Source organism: Odontesthes bonariensis, chromosome 24 (assembly GCF_027942865.1).
Source record: "Odontesthes bonariensis isolate fOdoBon6 chromosome 24, fOdoBon6.hap1, whole genome shotgun sequence".
Classification (NCBI taxonomy): Eukaryota; Metazoa; Chordata; class Actinopteri; order Atheriniformes; family Atherinopsidae; genus Odontesthes; species Odontesthes bonariensis.
In genome coordinates this window covers 16,799,338-16,819,293 of record NC_134529.1, presented here as the reverse complement: position 1 = coordinate 16,819,293, position 19,956 = coordinate 16,799,338, and the positions used below count along the sequence as shown (strand labels likewise).

Sequence of the window (19,956 nt, the reverse complement as noted above, 5' to 3'; positions counted from 1 at the left end):
AAATGTTGTATTTGACGTATTTTAGAGGTTGCAGAAGGTAATGGTACAAGACAAGAGCAGCCAGAGTTAGTTGTTGGGTAGAGAAAAAGCTGAACCTCCAACCTCTCAACAACGTCACCGAGCCTTGTGACTCCATCCTACACTTGTGTGGAAAACTACTCGTGCAGGCGCATGAAATCAGACCGCAAGCACTCGTGGCATGGTTGCTCATGATGGAAAAAGGCCAAACATTGACTAAATTAAACACTGTGGCTGCACTGTAAACAGCCGTGCTGATTACTCCTGTGTCTTATTTCTGACAAAGTAGCTGCCCTGGGAGTGTTTGCTGGAGGATTAGGGCATGCTTGCTGTCCCCCACAGCACAGACAGGAATCACCCTGGTTTCCTGCTCACATAATAGTGTTTACAAAGCTGTGTCAATGTGCAGATCGATGCAGGGGAGGCTGCTTATTGTACACTTAGGAAACTGCCTTCATTAAAGTGCGCGTGTTTAGATATGTCAGCACAAACTGCGATGTACACATGTGCCCTGTTGTCCATTGTAACCTTGCCCACTTGAGCAAACACATACACTCGGGCAAATGCACACACTGAGTCAGCAGAAACAGCAGCTCAGTGACACCGTTAATGAACCTGTGTGTTATTCTTCAATTTACCTGTGGACCAGACTGAGGAACTCCTCTCAGCCCTGCTCTGGTTACACAAATCCCTCTCCTCCTATAAAAGCCGTCTTTCTCCTTATCTATCACTCACTCTGTGTCTCTGCTTTCTTGCTTCATCATGCCTCACTTCTCTGCACTGTAACGCCCCATTGTTTGGCCTGTCTTTTTTTTCTCTCTCTCTCTCACTTGTACCACTAAACGCACGACAAGGTATGAATTGCAGAAGGCAAGCCCTATATGGCAGACACATAGCTGCCACCGTATTTAATCACTTATCAGCTCTGTATTGTCTATCAATCTGTCAGTGAGCACAGGAGGTAGACTAAACTCTGTCCTGCAGTAGGCTGTTGGTCCATTAGAGGGCATCACCACTATACTATATACTGTATGTCCAATACAGATATGAGATTATGTAGAAACAGCAATTAAAGGAGAATTTGGACAGCTGCTTTTTAAAAGAATTGCTTGAAAATGCTAATCAGGAGCTATTTGAGGCTATGTAAGTTCTAAAAGCTATTCAATTGCCTTTTACTTATTCTTACTATTACAGCCAAATATTAACAATATTATTTTAGGCTCCTATTAAACAGCAAAAATGGGAAAACCCTTTCAATTCTGCCAGCAGTAGAAATTGTAGGTACATTTTTCGTACTTTTCAGCTAACTATAAACCAATACCAAAATGTATGTAATCGAATACTTTAGGGTTTGGTTTAACTTTTACCTCAGTCAGCGATGTGAGTACTCTGTCCATCACTGACATCAGCCACCCAAAGATGGTTAGAGGAGGTTGTGTGTTAATTTGTTACTCATCTTTTCATTGTTGTCATTATGGACAGAATCAGAGTGGTGATGAAGGAGCTGAGCAGTGGGACTTCTTTCTCATCCCAGACAGACACCCTTCTCCCCCTGCGTCCAATTTCTTCTCCTTCCTTGCTTTCTTTCGCCCTGTCCGTGATGTCTCAGCTGGTCCTCGGGAGGACAAAGAGCCCGCGGTCAGCGCCGACCGACCAGGTGGCCTCTCTTGACGTCACACAGAAAATCCATTCTGCGAGGAACTGACACAGGCAGGAAGTCACGACGCGCTTTCCACGAATGTGTGCGTGAGATGCGCCAACAGGGAAAAAAAAAGAGAAAAGGAAAAAAAAAACTCCTGACTTAACAGGCGCGTGGCGGATCACTCGTAGACAGCAACGTTGCATGGCGCACGCACGCCGTCGCCGAAGCTACGTGTCCGGGCACACAAGCTCCCCGACTTCTGCAAGTTGGGAATCCTCTCGGACACGGGGGGCGCAACACGGGATATAGCCACAAGACTGGAAAATATTTGCCTCGCATCGGGTGGAAGAGGAAATGAGAAGGTGTGGCGCTCATTAACCCGGCCTGAGCATTTGACCTTTTCTTTGAAAGATAGCCTATTTGCAACACTCGCGAAGACATCGAATTTATTTGGGGGGGCGACTCATCAGTAATTGATCCCCCACAGCCAAAAAAGATAGGTTATTTGTTGCGGAAATTAAATCCACAGCACTAATAAACCCAACCACTTTTCTCGCATATTAATAAATTGTGCCGTTTCCTTCATATGGCTTTTAAAGCAGCATCCTGCACATGATGTAACTGATGGGAGTGATTGAAAATGCAGGGAAGCAGTAGGTGAGATCTCAGCCTGGGAGAACAGCATAAAACATCCCAATCACGACATCAGAATGCCTTAATCTCACAAACGTAATAACAAAATCCAAATAAACCTGCACGTCTGAACTCAGCTGCTCTTTTCTTTCCTGAATTAGCCAGCGAAATGGTCACGAGTGAACGTTTAATGAGTAAAACTTTGTCTGGAAAAAAAAAAAAAGGACTTTTAGATGAGTGTGCCGTGCTGTGTGTCATCCCCCGAAGGACACACCTACCCTCTGATCCTCCAATCATCACTGTCCGGGACCTCTCTCGGTAGAGTCAGCACCACATAGTCGCAGTATGGTGAGACCGAGACAGAGGACAAGTTCTGTCTCCGCGAAGAGAACCGCTTTATGTTCAATGACAGAGGGATAAAACACTTAGAGCAATCAGAAAAAACTTTAGCAGGACGATTATCTGTCAGCGCGCCTTTCTCTCCCCTCCCTCTCCCTCTCCCTCTCAACGCCATCCTGGGGTTAAAGTTACACGTTATAGTTTGAAATGGACAGACACTTGGAGACGGCTGGCTCAACAAGCATGGGATTATTCTTGTAATGTGGATTGCTACTCCTTTTCAAGAAAATAAGGATCTGCTACGGAACTATGTGAGACGTTGTGCGTCTTGGATTCTCGTGTTTTTGGATATCTTGAAAAGCATTGGCAACAGTTGAGAAGGAAGAATTAACCAAAAGGGGAAGAAAAAAAAAAAAGAAAAAAAAGGATTGTACGTTTCAACCTTGGGACCAGCATGGACCTGACATGAAACCCCCTTATTTAAAGAAGTTTTAGCCGGTCCACTTGTTCTGTCGTTGTGCACGTTGTTGTAAACTTCATGTTAAAGAACAAATCGCCTCATCGGCCAGCTTGAGTTTTGAAACGTCGCTTACCTTTTGGACTGGATTTCCAACACCATGAACTTTATTGACAGTTTGACACTATTATTTTTGACGCTGTCAGCTGTCAAGGTGAGTGTGTTCCTGAGTGCGAACGGGACCTAAAAAGGAGAAAAAGATCAATCAATCTCCATTTGGCTAAATGTAGTCACTAGTCATTAATGTGTAGCTTGTCCTTGTCTTTCGTCTGTCTAGGTCACCGCTAGTGTTTAAACAAGCTGAAGTGTGCAGTGGCTTTTGGGAGATTTAAACAGCCATTACGCAAAGCTGACACCGTATGAACCGAACCCACATACTCGTGGGTGGTGCGTGTGTTTTTTTGTGCCACAAATTTGGCATGAGCGATGATTTTAAAACAAACAAACAAAAAAAAACCACAGAGAATAATGTTGTGAAGTTTGACGCTGGGTGATCGCAGGCCTGCTCTAAAACCACCTTGGAGATATTATTACGCTTTAAAGGCGCAGTGGCTCCATTCTGAATCAGGACATGTGAGCAGGTTCACTCCCGGCTCTTTAGACTTCTCACGATTTGACTAAGAAGAGGCTAGTTTTTTGTTTTGTTTTTTAGAACTGAAATTTAACGACAATTTTCAGAACAAACCAGTTACGACTTGATAGACGAATCAATTGGACTAGAGCATTTTAATGGGCTTCCGAGAGCGTGTAGTAATCGTTTTCTATATAATCATTAATCAAGTGCTGTATGGCGTTGAGCAAAGGTTTCAAGGTGAAGGGGGGGGGGGGGGGAAATACAGCAGCACACCACTCAGGAGGAGGCTGCGTATTTTCCTGCGACATGATTGGACTTCAATAAATAATTTCCAACAGTTTGTCACTTTAAATGAAGCCTTTGCCACCTCCGATGTTTTAGGCTACTACTTCCTCATCCGAGCATCCCCCCTCCTCCCACCTAAGAAAGTATGGATCCTCTCCAGAGTCTAGTAACCAGTCCGTTCAAATAATCGGCTGATTTAAAGACAGCCGAGGCCCCTTATCAACGCTAAACGGTATCAGGATGACGCCTCAGCTGTCCATTTATCAGTCGACATATCATCACTGGATTAAAAGGCAGCGTGACACCCACCCATTAATAATACAGTATATAGCTTAGTGTTTTGGGGGGCTGGGGTCTCTCAGACCACAAGGTTGGACCCTCTCACGCCACCAGAAGGGGGTGGAGCTTGTACAAAACCTCTTTTTAAGCCCCCCCCCCCCCCCCCCCCTTCTAACTTTTCATTAAGGAATATAATCGAGTTTCTTCCCTCAGAACATCGACTCGCTGAGCACATGCCGGTGCCACAGGAGCGGGTCTCATGCAATATTGGCGAAGTATTGCGCGAGTTGCGCGCGCTTCTGCGTGAATAGTGGAGAGGGAGACAGAGTGTATGTAAGAGGGAGGTGGGGGAACGAGAGAACCTTGTGCGTAACGAACAAATGGAAAGTTGCCCAAAATGCCGTGGCCCCACTGGTGCGGTGACAGCTACTCCCTGTGAGGAGTGGGCTGACATTCTTAGGGGTTTTAATGGCAACGGTTATTAATCCGGGTTGCCTAGAGGCTGCAGAGCCACACATGAAAGGTTTGGAAACTAAAACAAAACCAACAAAGCAATTACCAAGTTTGTGAAGTTTTGCCACGTCGCTGATGAGGCAGAACTTGAGTCGGCGCGTTTGGCACATTGTACCTTTGCTCAAACACTTGGCCTTATAAGGCCTTCTACACTGTATATAGTATGCTATTATCATACTAGCAAGTTAAGTCCAGAACTGGACTTTACTCGTTTAAAATTTTGGCTGAATTTTTGTTTGATTTGAAAATGCCAGTTCACAGATGGGCTACACTTGAAAAAATATTGCATTATTTCCCAAGTACTTATGTTGGTAGGACTTGGGGCGACATGTGACTGTCGTGGACTCTTATGGAGTGTGCAGGGCAGACTTAGATAAGATACATAGTGTGGTTTTCATATTTTGGCAATGGTCAACAGAAATGTCCAAATGCAAACATAAACTTTTGCTCAACTGGATAAGTAAAGGCATGGGCAGGGTTTTACTGACTTCTTGCACAATCTACTTTAACTAACGGCATACTTTTTTCCCCCCCTCTTGCAGAGTGCCCACATACCGAAGGAAACAGAAAGAGGTCCACATGACGGTAGGTGCCCCACAGGGTACCGTGGGTACCGTGGGAATAGAGTCTGCACTGGGTTCAGTACTTGGCACACAGCCAAACAGAGGGCTGGTTTGAATTTCACCTTGACATTAAAGGGAAATTATCGCCCTCTAGTGGAACGTCTTTGTAGCTTGACCCTGCCGAGATTTATCTGCCCCCCACACCCCCAAACATTTTTTTTTCACTGTAAATAGGAGCAGTTTCACCCTTAAATGTCATCCACTAGATGTGTTCACCCTGAGCAGCATTCTGCTTTATTTGAGGTTAAGCTTGGGAAATGTTATGGTCACCAGACTCCTTTATAGAATGGAATGTCACTGTCTTGGCCCACAATTTCATTTTTTGCACAATCCCAGCATTGCCCAATCTAATTTGGACAATCATAAGCTGAGGTTTTTGATATTGCTCAGGCACAGTCATGTTTGGTTTGGCTTCCCAGAGGCCTGTCAGGCTGGGGTTGTTCCAGGCTCACCCGTGGCCTCAGTGATGTTTCAGAGGTGTTGTCAAGTCTGTGTGCTAATATCTTTCTCAAGAGCAGAACTCCTGCAAAGATGGAGATGTTTGGGGGGGGGGGAGTAGACTTAAGGTGAAAAAGCAGACTACAGGCTGTTTTCTTTGTAACTGCAAACAAAGTGAATGACAAGGCAGAGCTATAAAAATGGGGTGACAGTCAAGTTTTTGTCCAGCAGATGGGGTCAAGATAGATATATAGGTAAATAACTTGCTAATGTCAAAGATAAATGATGTAAGTGTTTGTTAAAGTAGGCCAGTCTTTGTTTTCTTATGTAAACCAAGTGCTTTTGAATGGAACAATAGGAATAAAACTTGTGTATGTATGTGTATGTTTACCCTCTTTTAAGTCTTTTGCATGCCTACCAATATTTGATTCAAATCTCTGTTTAGGTGTGTGTCGAGGTCACAGGATTGCTGTGTTCAAGAGTCATTCATACAAAATGGAGCTCCACTGCCATTTTATAACTCGGTTCTCTGTGACTCTGTCTCCCAGTGATCCCTTTAATGGAGGTGTACAACAAGAGTTTGTGTCAGCCTCGAGAGCTGCTGGTGGAGATTCTGCAGGAGTACCCGGACGAGGTGGAGCACATCTTCATCCCATCCTGTGTGGTGTTGAAGCGCTGTGCCGGCTGTTGCAGCGACGAGATGCTGCAGTGCACACCAACAGCCAGCTATAACATTACAATGGAGGTCAGCAGTGTTATTTACAACAGTAATATTTAATGTTAGACTGATATTTTCTTTCTTGTTTTTTTCTCATTTTAAAAATGACCTACGGGATATGTGTGTTCCTTAACTGAACACATAAATACTTTATTTTTCTTTTCCTAAATGTCACACTAGAAGGGCCAAAGTGTCCCTTATCAGAAGAACTTGGTCTTTCCAAGTGTATGTGGCTAAAGGGTGCTTAGGTGGGAGATTTGGATTTCCAGCAAAGAACCCCCATTTCAAGTTTCAATATTGGCCCTTTTGAAAGTCTGTTTGAATGATTCCTATTACTAATCGGGAAATAATTTGGAATATCTGCCTTTAATGTGATTAAACATGTCAAATGAGGAACAAAGATCCCTTGAAAATTCCAAATTACTTTTCTGTGACATAACAGCATGTTAAACATTTTAAGTTTACTCCATTAAAGCTGAAACATGTCATTCTCACTCAAAACATTTCACTTTTTCCATTTTGATAGAGTTGGTTATTTTCAACCCCCTCTCCCTCCTCCTCTGCTCACACATGATTAGCTAAAGTAGAGGTTCTCGGCTGATCAGGAGTTGGCACCTTCCAGCTCCTGATTGGCCAAATGGCCTTGAACCATCTAATCATCCGAGGATCAGGGCACAAAAAACTTTACAGGAACTCCTACCTCACCTGAAGCCAGCACATACGAAACTGAAACTAAGGCTGCGGCTACACGGAAACGTTTTTCACTGTAAACGATACTTTTTCTTATCGTTTCGCTGTCGCGGCCACACGGAGCCGGCGTTCCCACTACCCCAAAACGATAGTTTTTGAAAACGGGTTCCAGAGTGGGAAAGTTTGAAAACGGCCTCGTTTCGTTTCCATTGTTACAGCGAAAACGTTTTTGCGTCAGTCACACGTTGACGCTGTGAGCCAATTTTAACACCTCTCTATTGTCTCACAGCGTGGCGTGACACAGTGGCGTGTGTACTGCATCGTTTCATCGTTCTCGTCTGGACAGCAGCGCGTTTCCGTGTGGTCGCAAGAATTTTCGTACCCGTTTTCAAAAAAAACCTCGTTTCGTTTTCGTGTAGCCGTAGCCTAAGTCCTTAAATCGTAAATTTGCAAAAAGCTGGATTTGAAATGCATATAAATATGATACTACTTGAAAGTTGTGACTTTTCTTCCTTGTGAAAATGTCTCTCTTTTTTTTTCTTTTTTTTTTTACAGATTAAAAGACTAAAACCCACAAGGCAACAAAATGATATTTTCATGAGTTTTACAGAACACAGCGCATGTGAGTGTAGGTAAGAAACCTCTAACACACATTCTTGTACGCACACACACACAAACACACCACTGAAAAGCAAATCACTGCACCATTGTGTAGCAGAGCAGAGATTGGACAAACATGCCATGTAAAGTTATTGTTTTCAGCTTGTCCCTGACACATTCAACAGATGCAATCACATAGATTCATATCTTATCTTGGTTTCTTTCACTGGGTTGATTTTTTTCTTTCTTTGTTTTTAAAAAAGTCCGAAGCAGGTTTAAACATATCGCGGTAGACGTTCTCCGTGTTTTGAATTCATCCTCATTCCATAGCATAGCACAGGCATTACGGTATGCACAGGTCCTTCCTGTAACTGCATACCACAGGTGTGATTGCCCTTGTTATCAATTTCCCAGAAGTCATTTGACTTCTATTTATTGCCCTCTGTCAGTCAGGTGACTTCCTGCATTAAAAGATATGTTCAGAGGAAACAGACTTGTCCACATTCAGAATCAAGTGCTGTCAAGTAAAAGTGGCTCAATTTAGTGCACTATTGTTAAAAAAAAAAAAATTCATATTCTTTAGTGAAGTGAAAAACTCTTTGCATGTCTTATTCGAGTTGCTAATCAGGGAAAGTTTACGCTCTCTGGGAGTTAAATCCTCTGAGTTTTGTCTGAAAGGCGATACCATCATCTCTCCACCACCCAGTACGTATGGATGGTGTAGGGTATCAGGAGTTTGATTCCCTGTCAGGGCAAGCTGTCCCTCTTTAACTGCTGCAATTGGATTCAAAGGGGCTGATAGTATTTCATTTGATATCATGAGCATTGTTAACTTAAGCACATAAGTAAGCTTTAACTGCTTCGTCTGAAGTCGATAAACCTACTGTAAGGTGACCTTTTAACTAAAGTTCATGTAGTTAACTAAATGTAGTTTCAAAACAAAAATATTTGCTCAAATGTTTTAATCATTTTATTGGCTCAGTAAAACTTGAATGTGTCCCAAAGTGAAGGAAGCAGCATCATCTTGAAATAATCATGACCCTACCCAAGCTAATCATTAACAGACCTGTCACCTGCTCTTGAGCTTGAGTAGTATTCCCTATTGGGCTGCTGCTGAAATCTGTAGTTTTTTGTCATATTGAGATCATTATGGTGGTGAAGATCTCTGCTGTAACGCAGCAGTTCAGAGGTTACGCGCGTCATTCTCCCTCGTTACTGGAAGATGAAAAAAGAAAACAAACATTTCCGGGACGACAGTGCTGACAGGGGGCCAAGTTTAGGTTGCTCAGTTGTCCCCCCCCCCCTCCTTTTTGCGCAGTTTGTTAAAATTTCAAACTTCCTTTGCAGTGAGACCTCTGACTTTAAAAGGAATGTTCCTCTAATTTAATGCTGTTACTGCCCTCAGCAACACAACTATACCTAATAATACAGTATAATAATAGTTGATACAACAGCAGCAGAGTGAACAATATCAAGTGAGACTGTTATCCATGATATTCTTTTGTACTAATGCATTTCATGGATTGACAATGGCGACTCCAAATAAAAGCATGGCTTATATTTAGAAAAAACGTACCAAATGATTCATTTTTAAAGCTGCTAAAGGGCATTAACAGTTGCGTTTCCATTGCCGTTTTTTGATAAGCGTTTAGAAAATCTAAGAAAAAGTGAATGGAAGAGGCACAAATTTGAAAAAATTTCGTGAATATGCAAAAAAAAAAAATAAATGAACTATTTGCTTGAAGTGATTTTAGCCTATAAATAAACCAGCCAAGGTTAAAATGGCATTTCTGGTCAAGCCAGCAAACAAAAAAACTGACATGACTGAACAGCAATGTCCAGATAGGATATAATATTTCGGACATTTCCAGAGATGAAAGTCATTCCTGAAGAAGAGCTCTCATTGCTTTCCACATGTGGATGTCCACCACAGCTGTTGTTTTTCTTTTTTCTCCCCAAGGTTTGTTTCTTCTTAGAACATCTTCTTACTCTACTGAATTACAACCACTATCAGCACAGTCTGTACCACCACCCTCAGTCTACACGACGGCCTAGTTTAATCACTTCAAACTAGTTATTAATGTCTTGCATTTCAGATTTGCTTTGCTAGAGAACTCAAACCCGGCTCGTAGCAATTATCCAGTGAAACTTTAAAGCAGCCACTTTGCCTGTATAGTAAATATTTTAGTACATTCTGTATTTACAAGTACTTCATTTTAACTATTATATAATGCGGCTTTTTAGCCTGCAACTGAGAATTTATTACCTGAACATGCTATATATGATAATGGCCTATGAGAAGTCTTCAGATGCAAAAGTGTGTTTGGAACAGGAGATATCAGTCACTTTTAGCTTTATGCTTTATTCAACATGCTGACGGTCAGAAGGAATGTTTCACCAGCCAGTCAAATAGAAACTTGGCCATGAGTCCAAGTTCATCATGAGAGAAATATTGTTTCCCAACACTATTGGCAATCTGTCGCCTGCAGAGTGTGCCAGCAGATTTATTGCTCCACACTCACTTATTGGCAAGAGTTGTCACATTGACAAGAAGTGAAACGAATCTGACAGCTTCCTATTGTAGACGTGTTTGTATGCCTGCATCCATCAATGAACACACCCCTCTGTGTCCCTGTGTATTGAGTGTGTTCACTGCATTATTTCCCAACCACTCCGTTTTCATTTACTAAGCCAGGCATTTAGAAGTGAGAGAGAGTTTCTGGTAAAGGACAATGACATAACATGATTTGAGAATATTAATGTCAGCCTGTAGTCTCTGATGGTCTTGATACATAATCTGTTTACCAAGAAACAGCTGGAATGCTGTGATCTAATGTCATGTTGTTTTGTTCCTGCCTTTCAGATTAAGGACAGAGATGAAAGAACAGAAAGAAAAGTGAGTACAGCAGCTCTTTCTGCATGGAGATTTGGGATATTATGGGGGGACAATGGGGACTTGAGATTTGATATTGCTGTGCAAATAAACTCACTCTCAGTCGTCTACATCTCTCAGCCTTCTGGTCCACACTCTAATTGATCCACCTGTTATTTTCTCACTCATTGTTCTTCAGTCTCAGATCATCCTTTCACATGGTCGCTCACAAATTCACTCCCAACACTGCGTAATATTTCATTAAAACCTCAGTGGACAAGCTATATTTGATCATCTCATATATATAGCATGGATTAGCATGCTGTGTTCAATTGATAGACATGGGGAATACCAACCAAATCATCAGGTGAAAGAGTGACATTTGATGAGTTCATTGCCCTCTCTTTTCTATCTCTTCTTTACATTCCTCTCCTTTTGTCTCACCTGTTGACGTCCCACTGAACTTTGGTTACTCCTGTTTCTTATTGCTCAGATATAGATAAGTGTTTTTAAAGTGCTGTTAAACTTTGCTGTTCGTGTTCCTTGCTTGAGTGATCCTCCCTTCCCACACAACAAGATCCAGTGTTATAAGGGTTGTTAAAGGTCTTTAATCCCCCAAATGTGAGTAGTCGTTAATATTTTTCCATGGTGGGGTTGTTGTTGTCGGTTGTATTTTGGTTTTATGTCAGGTCGTCTGTCATATAGATAAGGCTCAGCTTTGAGACCTTCTCTTTAACCTTGTCTCAACTGTTTATGAGTCTGGCTTTGGTGGCGTGCTTCTACAAAGTGATGGTCCTGAGGTCATTCAACTTCTGTTTCTGAAGCTTTCGTATGTCCATGTTAGTGTTATCACCGACTGCTAACCTCTCAAGAGGTCTCCGAGGCTGTCAGTGTGAGTCATCCTGCTGCGGTTGTGAAACTTGTTAACTGTCAATGTCCTCAGAGAAACTGGCCTGATCTCTGAACATTAAGAGGAAGTCTTTACATTTACACACATCCTGCTCCGTGGATCAGTTGGTGTTTGGTGTCTGACTTAAATCCATTTGGGACTTCCACATTCTGTATGTTTTTCTGTGATACGGATACAGAGCTTTCTCCTTGAAATGTCAAAACATACCACTTTTTAGCCGTGCTAGCACACTGACTGTTGGGGCAGCAGTGCAGTTCTGTCATTAGTTTGTCAGTCAGTCCACCACTTTGTCCAGACTGAAAAGCTACTGGATTTAATTCCCTTCGACACTCGTGGTACTCAGAGGACTTCTCCTCTAATGTTGGAGTGAGGTTCACATTTGTGGCTCATGGTGAAAAATCTGAACAAATGGTTGGGGTTTACACTCGCCAAGACATTTGGATACACAATCACATCCTGCAGAGGATGAATTATAGTAACTTGATCTCCTGACCTCTCATTAAAAAAGCCATCATCAGCTAAAAAATGCTTTGATTTGTGATTAAATAACAATATTCCCACCAGCCTTAGTATTACCAGTTAGCAATTTTCTAGCATGCTAACACACTAAACCAAAATGCTGAACATTAAATATGATTGCTGCTGGACATCATCATGCTAATAGAAGCGCATAATTCAAAGCGCTGCTGTACTTAAGCATCAACTTAACTGAGCCACCGGCATGGCTGCAGAAAAACCATGACACTGTTTTGATACTGAAATCTGCCTTGCCCATCTGTGTGGTAATTTAATGGACAGGTGGAAGGAGCAATTAAATGAGGTTCATTCAAATGAGGCGCCGATTTGCAAACTTCCGAAAGACTGCACCATCGAGTTCTGCAGCCTGTGCAGCAAAACTTGAATAGGAATTTATTTTTCTTGAGGAAATCTCTCAGAGAGCAGACTTTCAAAAGAGCAAGGACATTCATACTTTTGTTTTTGAAATCGAACCTGCTGCCGCGTAATACATTTTGGAAAAAAAGCTGAATTTCATAATGGAGTAACGTAAGATCACACGGACTGTGGACAGCTCTGAGTTCATGGGACTTGGTCTGACCCTTTGATGTGCTGCCCAAATGTTGATCACACTATTTCCATTTCTGCTCCAAAGCTTGGACCAGAAACTGGCTTATTATGGTGGTAAATTGTAATATTTAAAGGTAGAAAAACTATCTTCTTCTTGTAAAAGTCTAAATTAATGTATTGTACATGCACTAGACATACAAAATATAGACTCATGAATGTTTTTGCTATTGTGTTTGATTGAAACGTTAGTAATACCTTAAGGGGCCAAAGTTTTGTGGTAACTCCACCCTGCAAATGTGAAACACCAGGGGCCAGATGCATAACACTGTGTATAGATTCTTAACTTAAACTGCACAATGGCAGAATTGTGCAAAATATTTGTAATATTTGTAACCATGTGTGCTCTTTTATATATGTAAATCGAAATCACTGTAAAACTTGACGCACCAGCAAGTGAATATAGCATGCACTCCTTGAATTAATCATTTGCACTTAAAAAATTATGTTAGTACCAAAAATCTTTAATTTTTTTGAGGACTCAAACGTGTAAAGTGTGCACATTGCCACTGGACATTCTTCTTTTCCAAATAATTGCTTACGTGCAGGAAAAGGAGTACGCATGCTTGTTGCGCGCACACATCGTTTATGCATCGAACCCCTTGTGTACGCTTCATGAGCACACTTCTGTTTGTTCTCATTGTACTCCTCTCCGAAACAAATTCAATCAGCTCTAAAGAGTTGACCCAGATATGTTGAAAGATGCAGTTTTGGTGAAGTCCAAGTCTTTTGTCCTTGATTCATCTGGGAAATTTCCACCCATGACGAGCCTCACACTTCTAATTGGTTTCACTCTCTGCAGAGTCATTGTACTGACTCATGAAACAATCTTTTTGAAAAAAGTCCTTTGAACCCAACTCGGGCAATGAAGTGATTTTTGATCATGCGATTTTCATCATATTCAAAAAAAAGTAGGATAACTCTGGGTGTTGTCTCTTGCTTGTTTCATTGTTTCTTTTTTTTTTTGTTAATTTAAACTATTGTTATTTATATTTTCCGCTGTATTCTTTAAATACATATCACTGAAAGCCTGTGGATATCAGCCACACGTGCATATATTTGACATGAAGTTATGATACCACAGGAGTCAGTTACAAAAAAGTTTAAAAATCTAATAAATAAACCTTTTTTGAATGACTAAGTGCTTTGATTGATGGAAAAAAAAAAGATACCCAATGTTGGCTAAAGCTGTCACCAGTTTACGATGTTAACGTATCAGTCCATTTCTCTCGTCAGTCTCTGAGGCATCTCTCTGCGTTGTTGTCCTCTTTCTCTTGCAGAAAATCCCGGAAAGGCAAGGGTAAAGGCCTAAAGAGAAAGCGAAAGAAAAACCGTGACAAAACAATTCATGATGCGTATGTCAGCTCCGCCTTCTCCACCTACCTGCACCTGAGTGTTGCACTTCTCATAATTAAGCTAATTTGGGAGGAGCTCTTTTGCCCCTTTTAATTTGTACCATTTAATTTACTCGTCAACCATATCAATTAGCATGTCGCTTCCGTGTATTGTCCTAACTTTGTGTCGTCAGCCATGCTCTACACATTGAGAAGAATTAGTGTCTAAGCTGGCCCATCTGACGGGGACTGTTGCATATGTATCCTCTGCAAAATTTTATATAACAATAACCTAGAAAGGTTTGCAAAGTTTGCCATATTCCACCTTGCAAGAAATGAACCATAACCCATCTCAGCCTCTCAAATTCACCAACTAATCTCAGCACAATGTTTGTAAGAATGTAACCCCCTTATGGATGAGACTGGACCAATGATTGGGATGAGATACAACAGCAGAAACTTGGGGTTCAAATTGTATCTTGCCTGATAGCTAGCTGTATGATTTGATAATGGACATGTTTAAAGTAGCTGGGATAAACAGATCTCAGATCAGCTGTTAGCTGTAACCCGAACCTTCTACGGAAACAGATCACAGATTCACAAGCATGGCTTTGCAGGCCAGCTCATACTGTTTGGTATCTGTGCTGGGATCACCAGGATTGTAATCATGGTCCTGTCTTCAGTGTTGAGTCTGTGCTGCTTTGCTGTGTCTTGTACCCGTCTCCTTGCCTCCCTTTGTTCTTTTCATCTTTAAAAACTGGTTTTCGCTCTCCTGTGCCTAATGCTGGTACTTTTTATGTAATGTGAAGATATGAGTGATGGCTATCTATTCCCCTTTTTCTTTTTTTTCTTTTCTTTCTTTGGCAAGTACTGATTTTGTTTCCTTGTTTGCCTACTTTTGTGTCTGAAACCATAAGAATAAGGCGTATTTTATTCTAAACTAATATGAAGATGACCTCATGTTTCTTCAGTGCTCATTCTGTGAACATATACTTGTCTGTATGGTCATTTGTAATTTGTACTTTGAGATGTCAGTGGAATATGTGAGCTTTTATCCTTGTTAAGAAATGTAATATAGATCACTTTGAGCCTCTGTTTTGAATCTCATGTTCTCTCTGTGGGAAACAGTCTTCAGTTTTCATTCAATAAAAATGAAAATATTCTTAACGGTGCATCAAACAGACCCTTGAGTCTTCTTTATCAGGAGTTGAGCCTTTGTAAGAGTGCCATAAGCCGTCATTAACCTGCAGCTCAAAGCTACTTTTTTCATTTTGTGTTGCATGAACTGGTGCAGAACTTTGCTCACTGCATGTCTAACCCAAGTTGTTTGTAAGTGGTCCAATCAATGTGGAAGGGATAGGGGTGGGTTGTCATTTTAATGGTTGAATTTTTTTGCCTGCTCTGTGGGAACCTGTGTGCAATGCTGCCCAAGTGTCACGTGCAGAGCAACATTGCAGTGACTTGGAGAAGCAAACTGCAGCATATGAAAGGGTTGACCTAAGAGCGACCTATCTTCGGTGGTAATAGTACACTGTTATAATCTGCCTCTCCCTCTTCCTCCCCATCTCTGTCTGTCTCTCTGTCTGTCCAGTGTCTGTGAGCCATGTTGTGATCACTGCAAAGAGAAGAGAAAGAGTTTGTTTGTGCAGGATCCTGCAACCTGCCGGTGTACCTGCAAACACACAGACGAATACTGTAAAAAACGCCAGCTAGAGCTCAACGAGAGGACCTGCAAGTAAGCATTACTGCTAGAGCTAAACTCAAACTAGACCTTCCAAGTTTCACTGGGAAATCTAGATTACATTAACACAACTAACTTAAGAATTCCGCTGTGTTGCAACTATTGTAGCAGCTACCATAGTTCGCTTGTTGCCCCTTGTTTCCACTGGACGTTGTCACGCCACGTCCCGGCTGCCAAAGCGGTTTTCTTTGGTCTTTCACGCGGCTTCATTTTACATTTGGAGCATTTTCCAAAGCTGGGCATAACCTTCAACTCCCAAAACTCCTGCAGTTAATTTTCACACCTTGGCCTCTCTGCTGTTGTCACCCCCCACCCAAAAAAAAAGCAATTCAGTAATCTGTGGTTGTCATATAACATCTTTTGTTTCTCAGCTGCTGAACCTCTCATTCATGGTTTAAAATCCTCTGGCTTGTTGATCTTTGGCCTTATTTTGCCAGTAACATCCATGTAGTGATGGCTGATTCTGCTCTGGGCGTTTTATATAAAAAAAATATCAGATTATCTTTGGTGTCCCCAAGTCTAACTTCTTGTACAGCTCATTTAGCCTGTGCTGGTTGACATGGCTTCTTTCAGAAAAAGATGGGTCGTGCATTTTTGATGTCCCAGGACCTGTGAACACACCATGGTGTGTCTGGTGGAAATGCAAGCATCACCTAGCTGGGTGTCAGTCTTGCTTCTTATTCAGTTTAAATGTGCTGACATTTTGCTTTGCCGAATTGAATTCTTGGTCCGTTGCTTCACTTTGCTCGCCGAGCAAACACATTACCACATAGCATTCATGTGAATTCTGCCTTAGAGTGGCAGCCACCAACACCGGTGATGAAGCTTGAATGTGTCGTGACCTGATCCGGTGGAAACAAGGGGTTAGATTTAAGCAGTGCACCTGTGTTGCATGTCATCTCCCTCTCTATGCTTATTTCCTGTAATATCTTTACATGTCCACTGTCATAAAGTGACAAAAACTGTTAAAAGTACTACCACTGCTTCAAGCTATTGTATCTAAGTCCTGTCTTCTGGCAAGATCTGAAAATGGAAAAGTATAGACACATTTTGGGACAGCCCAGTTTACAACTAAAGAAGTTAAAAGATGACATTAATAAGAGGGGATGATTTCACAGGAGCAGCAATTATGATGATGTACAATATTCAGAATACTATGCTGGAAAAACACCTGCAGTGTTTTTTTTGCACTTTGATGCTTCAGTTGCTTACAAATGTAGCTAAATCCAGGAAGAGTTCATATTGTGATTAATGCATTTGTAAATTTACCACATTCGTGTATTCAAAAACAGATCAAATGACAGTAAGCTCAAAACGAGAATCCACAAAAGCCATCTTTTAAATGTCCTACTATGTCTCCGTGTCAACTCTGGGTACAACAGGCTCCATTTCCAAAAGAATCAACTTCTCTCGTGAAATACTAAAAAAATACATTTTTCTCTCGAGTCATTTTGGTGTCATTAGCTAAGGTTTTATCTGTTGATTAAAAGGTTGCTGGTGGGTTGTTGTTTTTTCTCAAATTATTCCATTATATGCTGTGGTATGTCTGACTAATTAGTTTGAATCTTTGGACAAGAGGGCTCTTGTCCAAATATGGTCATATTTTGCTTATGAAAAAAAACAAAGGCCACAGCCAGTGTCAGAATCCAGGCTTCCAAACAGAAATCCAAAAACCAGTGGGTGTCATCATGGTAGCTGTATCCAATATACTATCAATGGTTGCTCCAAATAGCTTACTGCAGGTGTGAGACACGCTAAATAGCAGCGAGTCCTGAAAGCTGGTTCATTTGTGTACACGTGCAAGACACAAGAACTAGAAAACATGACTGCGGACATCTTGCTTTGCCTTTTTCCTGCCGATGTTTCTTTTTTCTCACGATTCTTTTTGTTTCTTCTGTCTTTTCCTCTCGTTTAGATGTGACAAGCCGAGAAGATGAGAGAGGTGGCAGCACCAGATGTACAAGATGAAGGAATATTCTAGAGATATTTCACAGCACAGCACTTTGACCTTTGAACCGTGAGCTCTTCTTTTTTGGAAAGCATTCCCCTTGGACTGAGAGAGAACAAAGAGAAAGACTGAACTGAAGTTTCCTCCCTCTGTATATCTGTGTGTATATAGTCCATGATAAAAGAAAAAAAAAGAGTACAGAATTATTATGCTGCTACAGAAACAACTAACTAAACCCATCATTTGACTAAAAGCGCAGTAGTCGCCATGTGGTTTTGCATTTCTAACAGGCTTGCAACGCAGGTGTAGTCTTATTGTCAAAATTCATTGTATGCAATTACTTCACTGGATATGAGTCTACTGTGGTTGTGTATCTCATAACATGCAAAACCTCCAGATATATTTAACTTCTAAAACAGCATGTGAGACTGAAGAGGACATGGGTTTGCTCTGCTTTCTGAACTGATGGATGGACTTTGGTTGGCCGACGTCTGCTTAAGCTTTTGGAGTAAAACAGCAGGAATAAACGGGACAATAGATGGAGGACTGCCTCTGCTTGATATCGCTTCCTTCCCTCTGAGGACTTTACGGGACTGACGTGGACTTACAAACCGTCACGGACGCCTTTAAAGGGGACTCTTGAATGGTGGTGCCATATATTTTTTAAAGGGATACTGATCATCGGTATAGCATTAAGTGTTTCGCTATGTCCTACAAGAAAACCACTGAAATATCCTATACTGTAGTTTGATTCCATTTGAAAACTGTGCCTCAAATAATGTACTGAGAAATCTTTGGAGTGCTTTATAAATTATTTTTTTTGTTTCCTTTTTCAGGAGAGGGGATTGTCAGAGTAGTTTTCTTTGCTGTTTAACTCAATACAAAATCCATTGATCATACATCTTCTCTAAACTTGTAAATACTTAATATCCCTTTATGCCATAGCTCATTCTAGATAATTTATAATGTTATAGAGTATTTTACAGTATTCACGTTTCACCACATATTTAATTTGTCCTATTTATGTATGCTGTGTTATGTACCTGTAGCTGTCTTTTCTCCCTCATGTATAAGGTCACTGATGGCTGCTTTCAGCATGGAGGCTTCCTGTGCTTTTCTACAAAACAAAAAAAAGAGAAAAAAAACATTTGTTAACATTCCCTAAATGGTTCATTTTTACCGATGACAACTCCTTCTCAACCCCTGTCATCTGAGGGTGTGGGTGCCATGTAGAGTTTTAACGTTTGAGCTCTCTCTCGCGCGCGCGTGTGTGTGTGTGTGTGCGTGCGTGCGTGTGTGAGAATGAATGTGTGTTCACCGGCATTTGCTATATGCACATCTGTATGTAGGTGTTAGTAAATTGTATTTAAGTATTTAAGTAAGTAACAGACCTGTGTTTTGTCTGTTGTGCAAAATGCAAATAGAAATAAACTACTGCTAGCAGCTCAGCATACACTACCACACCACCACCACCATTTTCAATTTGGATAACAATCTCCATCCTGTCTGCCATCAGTCTTAGAGCCTTCATTATTAGTTCTCTTTGTCTTTTCTCCACTATTATGTTTTCTCTGTCTATGTAAAACCATAAAGCATATTTATTTTCAAATCATATTGTTTTTATATAAAATAAGGAAAAGGTTGCCGTGTTGTGAATGCTGTGTTTCCATGAGATTTTAAGCAGGCAAGCAGCTTCATGTTTTTTTGCAGCAAGCTATTTTTCACACATTTAACTGGAATTTCTGTGCAATGTAATGTGGAAAAAAAAAAGAAAAATTAGAGCAAAGAAATAAGAAAAGTTCCTGCACGCTTTTCATAACCAACAGACATTCAGCCAAATGAATAAACAGGCACTTTGACGAAGTGAGCTGTAAGTTCATCTGTTTAATCTAATTATAGACCCGATTCAGGACTGCAGGGAAAACAAGAGTGTTCTGAAAACTATTCTTGTCACTAATAAGGAAAAAATAACATTTAGTGTTCTCAAAGAATTTTGCAACAGTAGAAAAATAACTAAAAGAGATGGAAGAAGGGGGTGCAACTAGCATAATGAAAACAAAGCTTGTGATTCAAACCAAATGTTTCTTCTGAAAACTGTGGACTGAAAACCTCTGGCTTTTAAAAAGCTTGTTTTGGGAAAAGAAAGAGTGACAATTATAT

At 41.1% G+C, this 19,956-nt stretch overlaps 1 protein-coding gene across 2 annotated transcripts; it reads left to right on the top strand.

Annotated features, from left to right (window-relative positions):
• Positions 1-2,545: 2,545 nt before the first annotated feature.
• vegfab (vascular endothelial growth factor Ab) lies at positions 2,546-19,439 on the top strand. 2 transcript variants are annotated; one of them, XM_075459723.1, is made up of 8 exons: positions 2,546-3,303; positions 5,343-5,385; positions 6,410-6,606; positions 7,825-7,901; positions 10,733-10,765; positions 14,054-14,128; positions 15,699-15,842; positions 17,764-19,439. In XM_075459723.1, the coding sequence occupies exons 1-8, from the start codon at positions 3,250-3,252 to the stop codon at positions 17,783-17,785; spliced, it is 645 nt and encodes a 214-aa protein (XP_075315838.1). In that variant the 5' UTR covers positions 2,546-3,249; the 3' UTR covers positions 17,786-19,439. The 2 variants fall into 2 exon arrangements, with proteins under 2 accessions (XP_075315838.1, XP_075315839.1); XM_075459724.1 differs by lacking the exon at positions 14,054-14,128 and having other exon boundaries at positions 2,578-3,303.
• The last annotated feature ends 517 nt before the right edge of the window (positions 19,440-19,956 follow it).

Excerpts from the sequence above, each read along its gene's own strand:
- vegfab (XM_075459723.1), top strand. The coding sequence starts at position 3,250 with ATGAACTTTATTGACAGTTTGACACTATTATTTTTGACGCTGTCAGCT. Across the intron at positions 7,902-10,732 it reads CACAGCGCATGTGAGTGTAG|ATTAAGGACAGAGATGAAAG; the intron begins GTAAGAAACCTC and ends CCTGCCTTTCAG. Across the intron at positions 10,766-14,053 it reads ATGAAAGAACAGAAAGAAAA|AAAATCCCGGAAAGGCAAGG; the intron begins GTGAGTACAGCA and ends TTTCTCTTGCAG.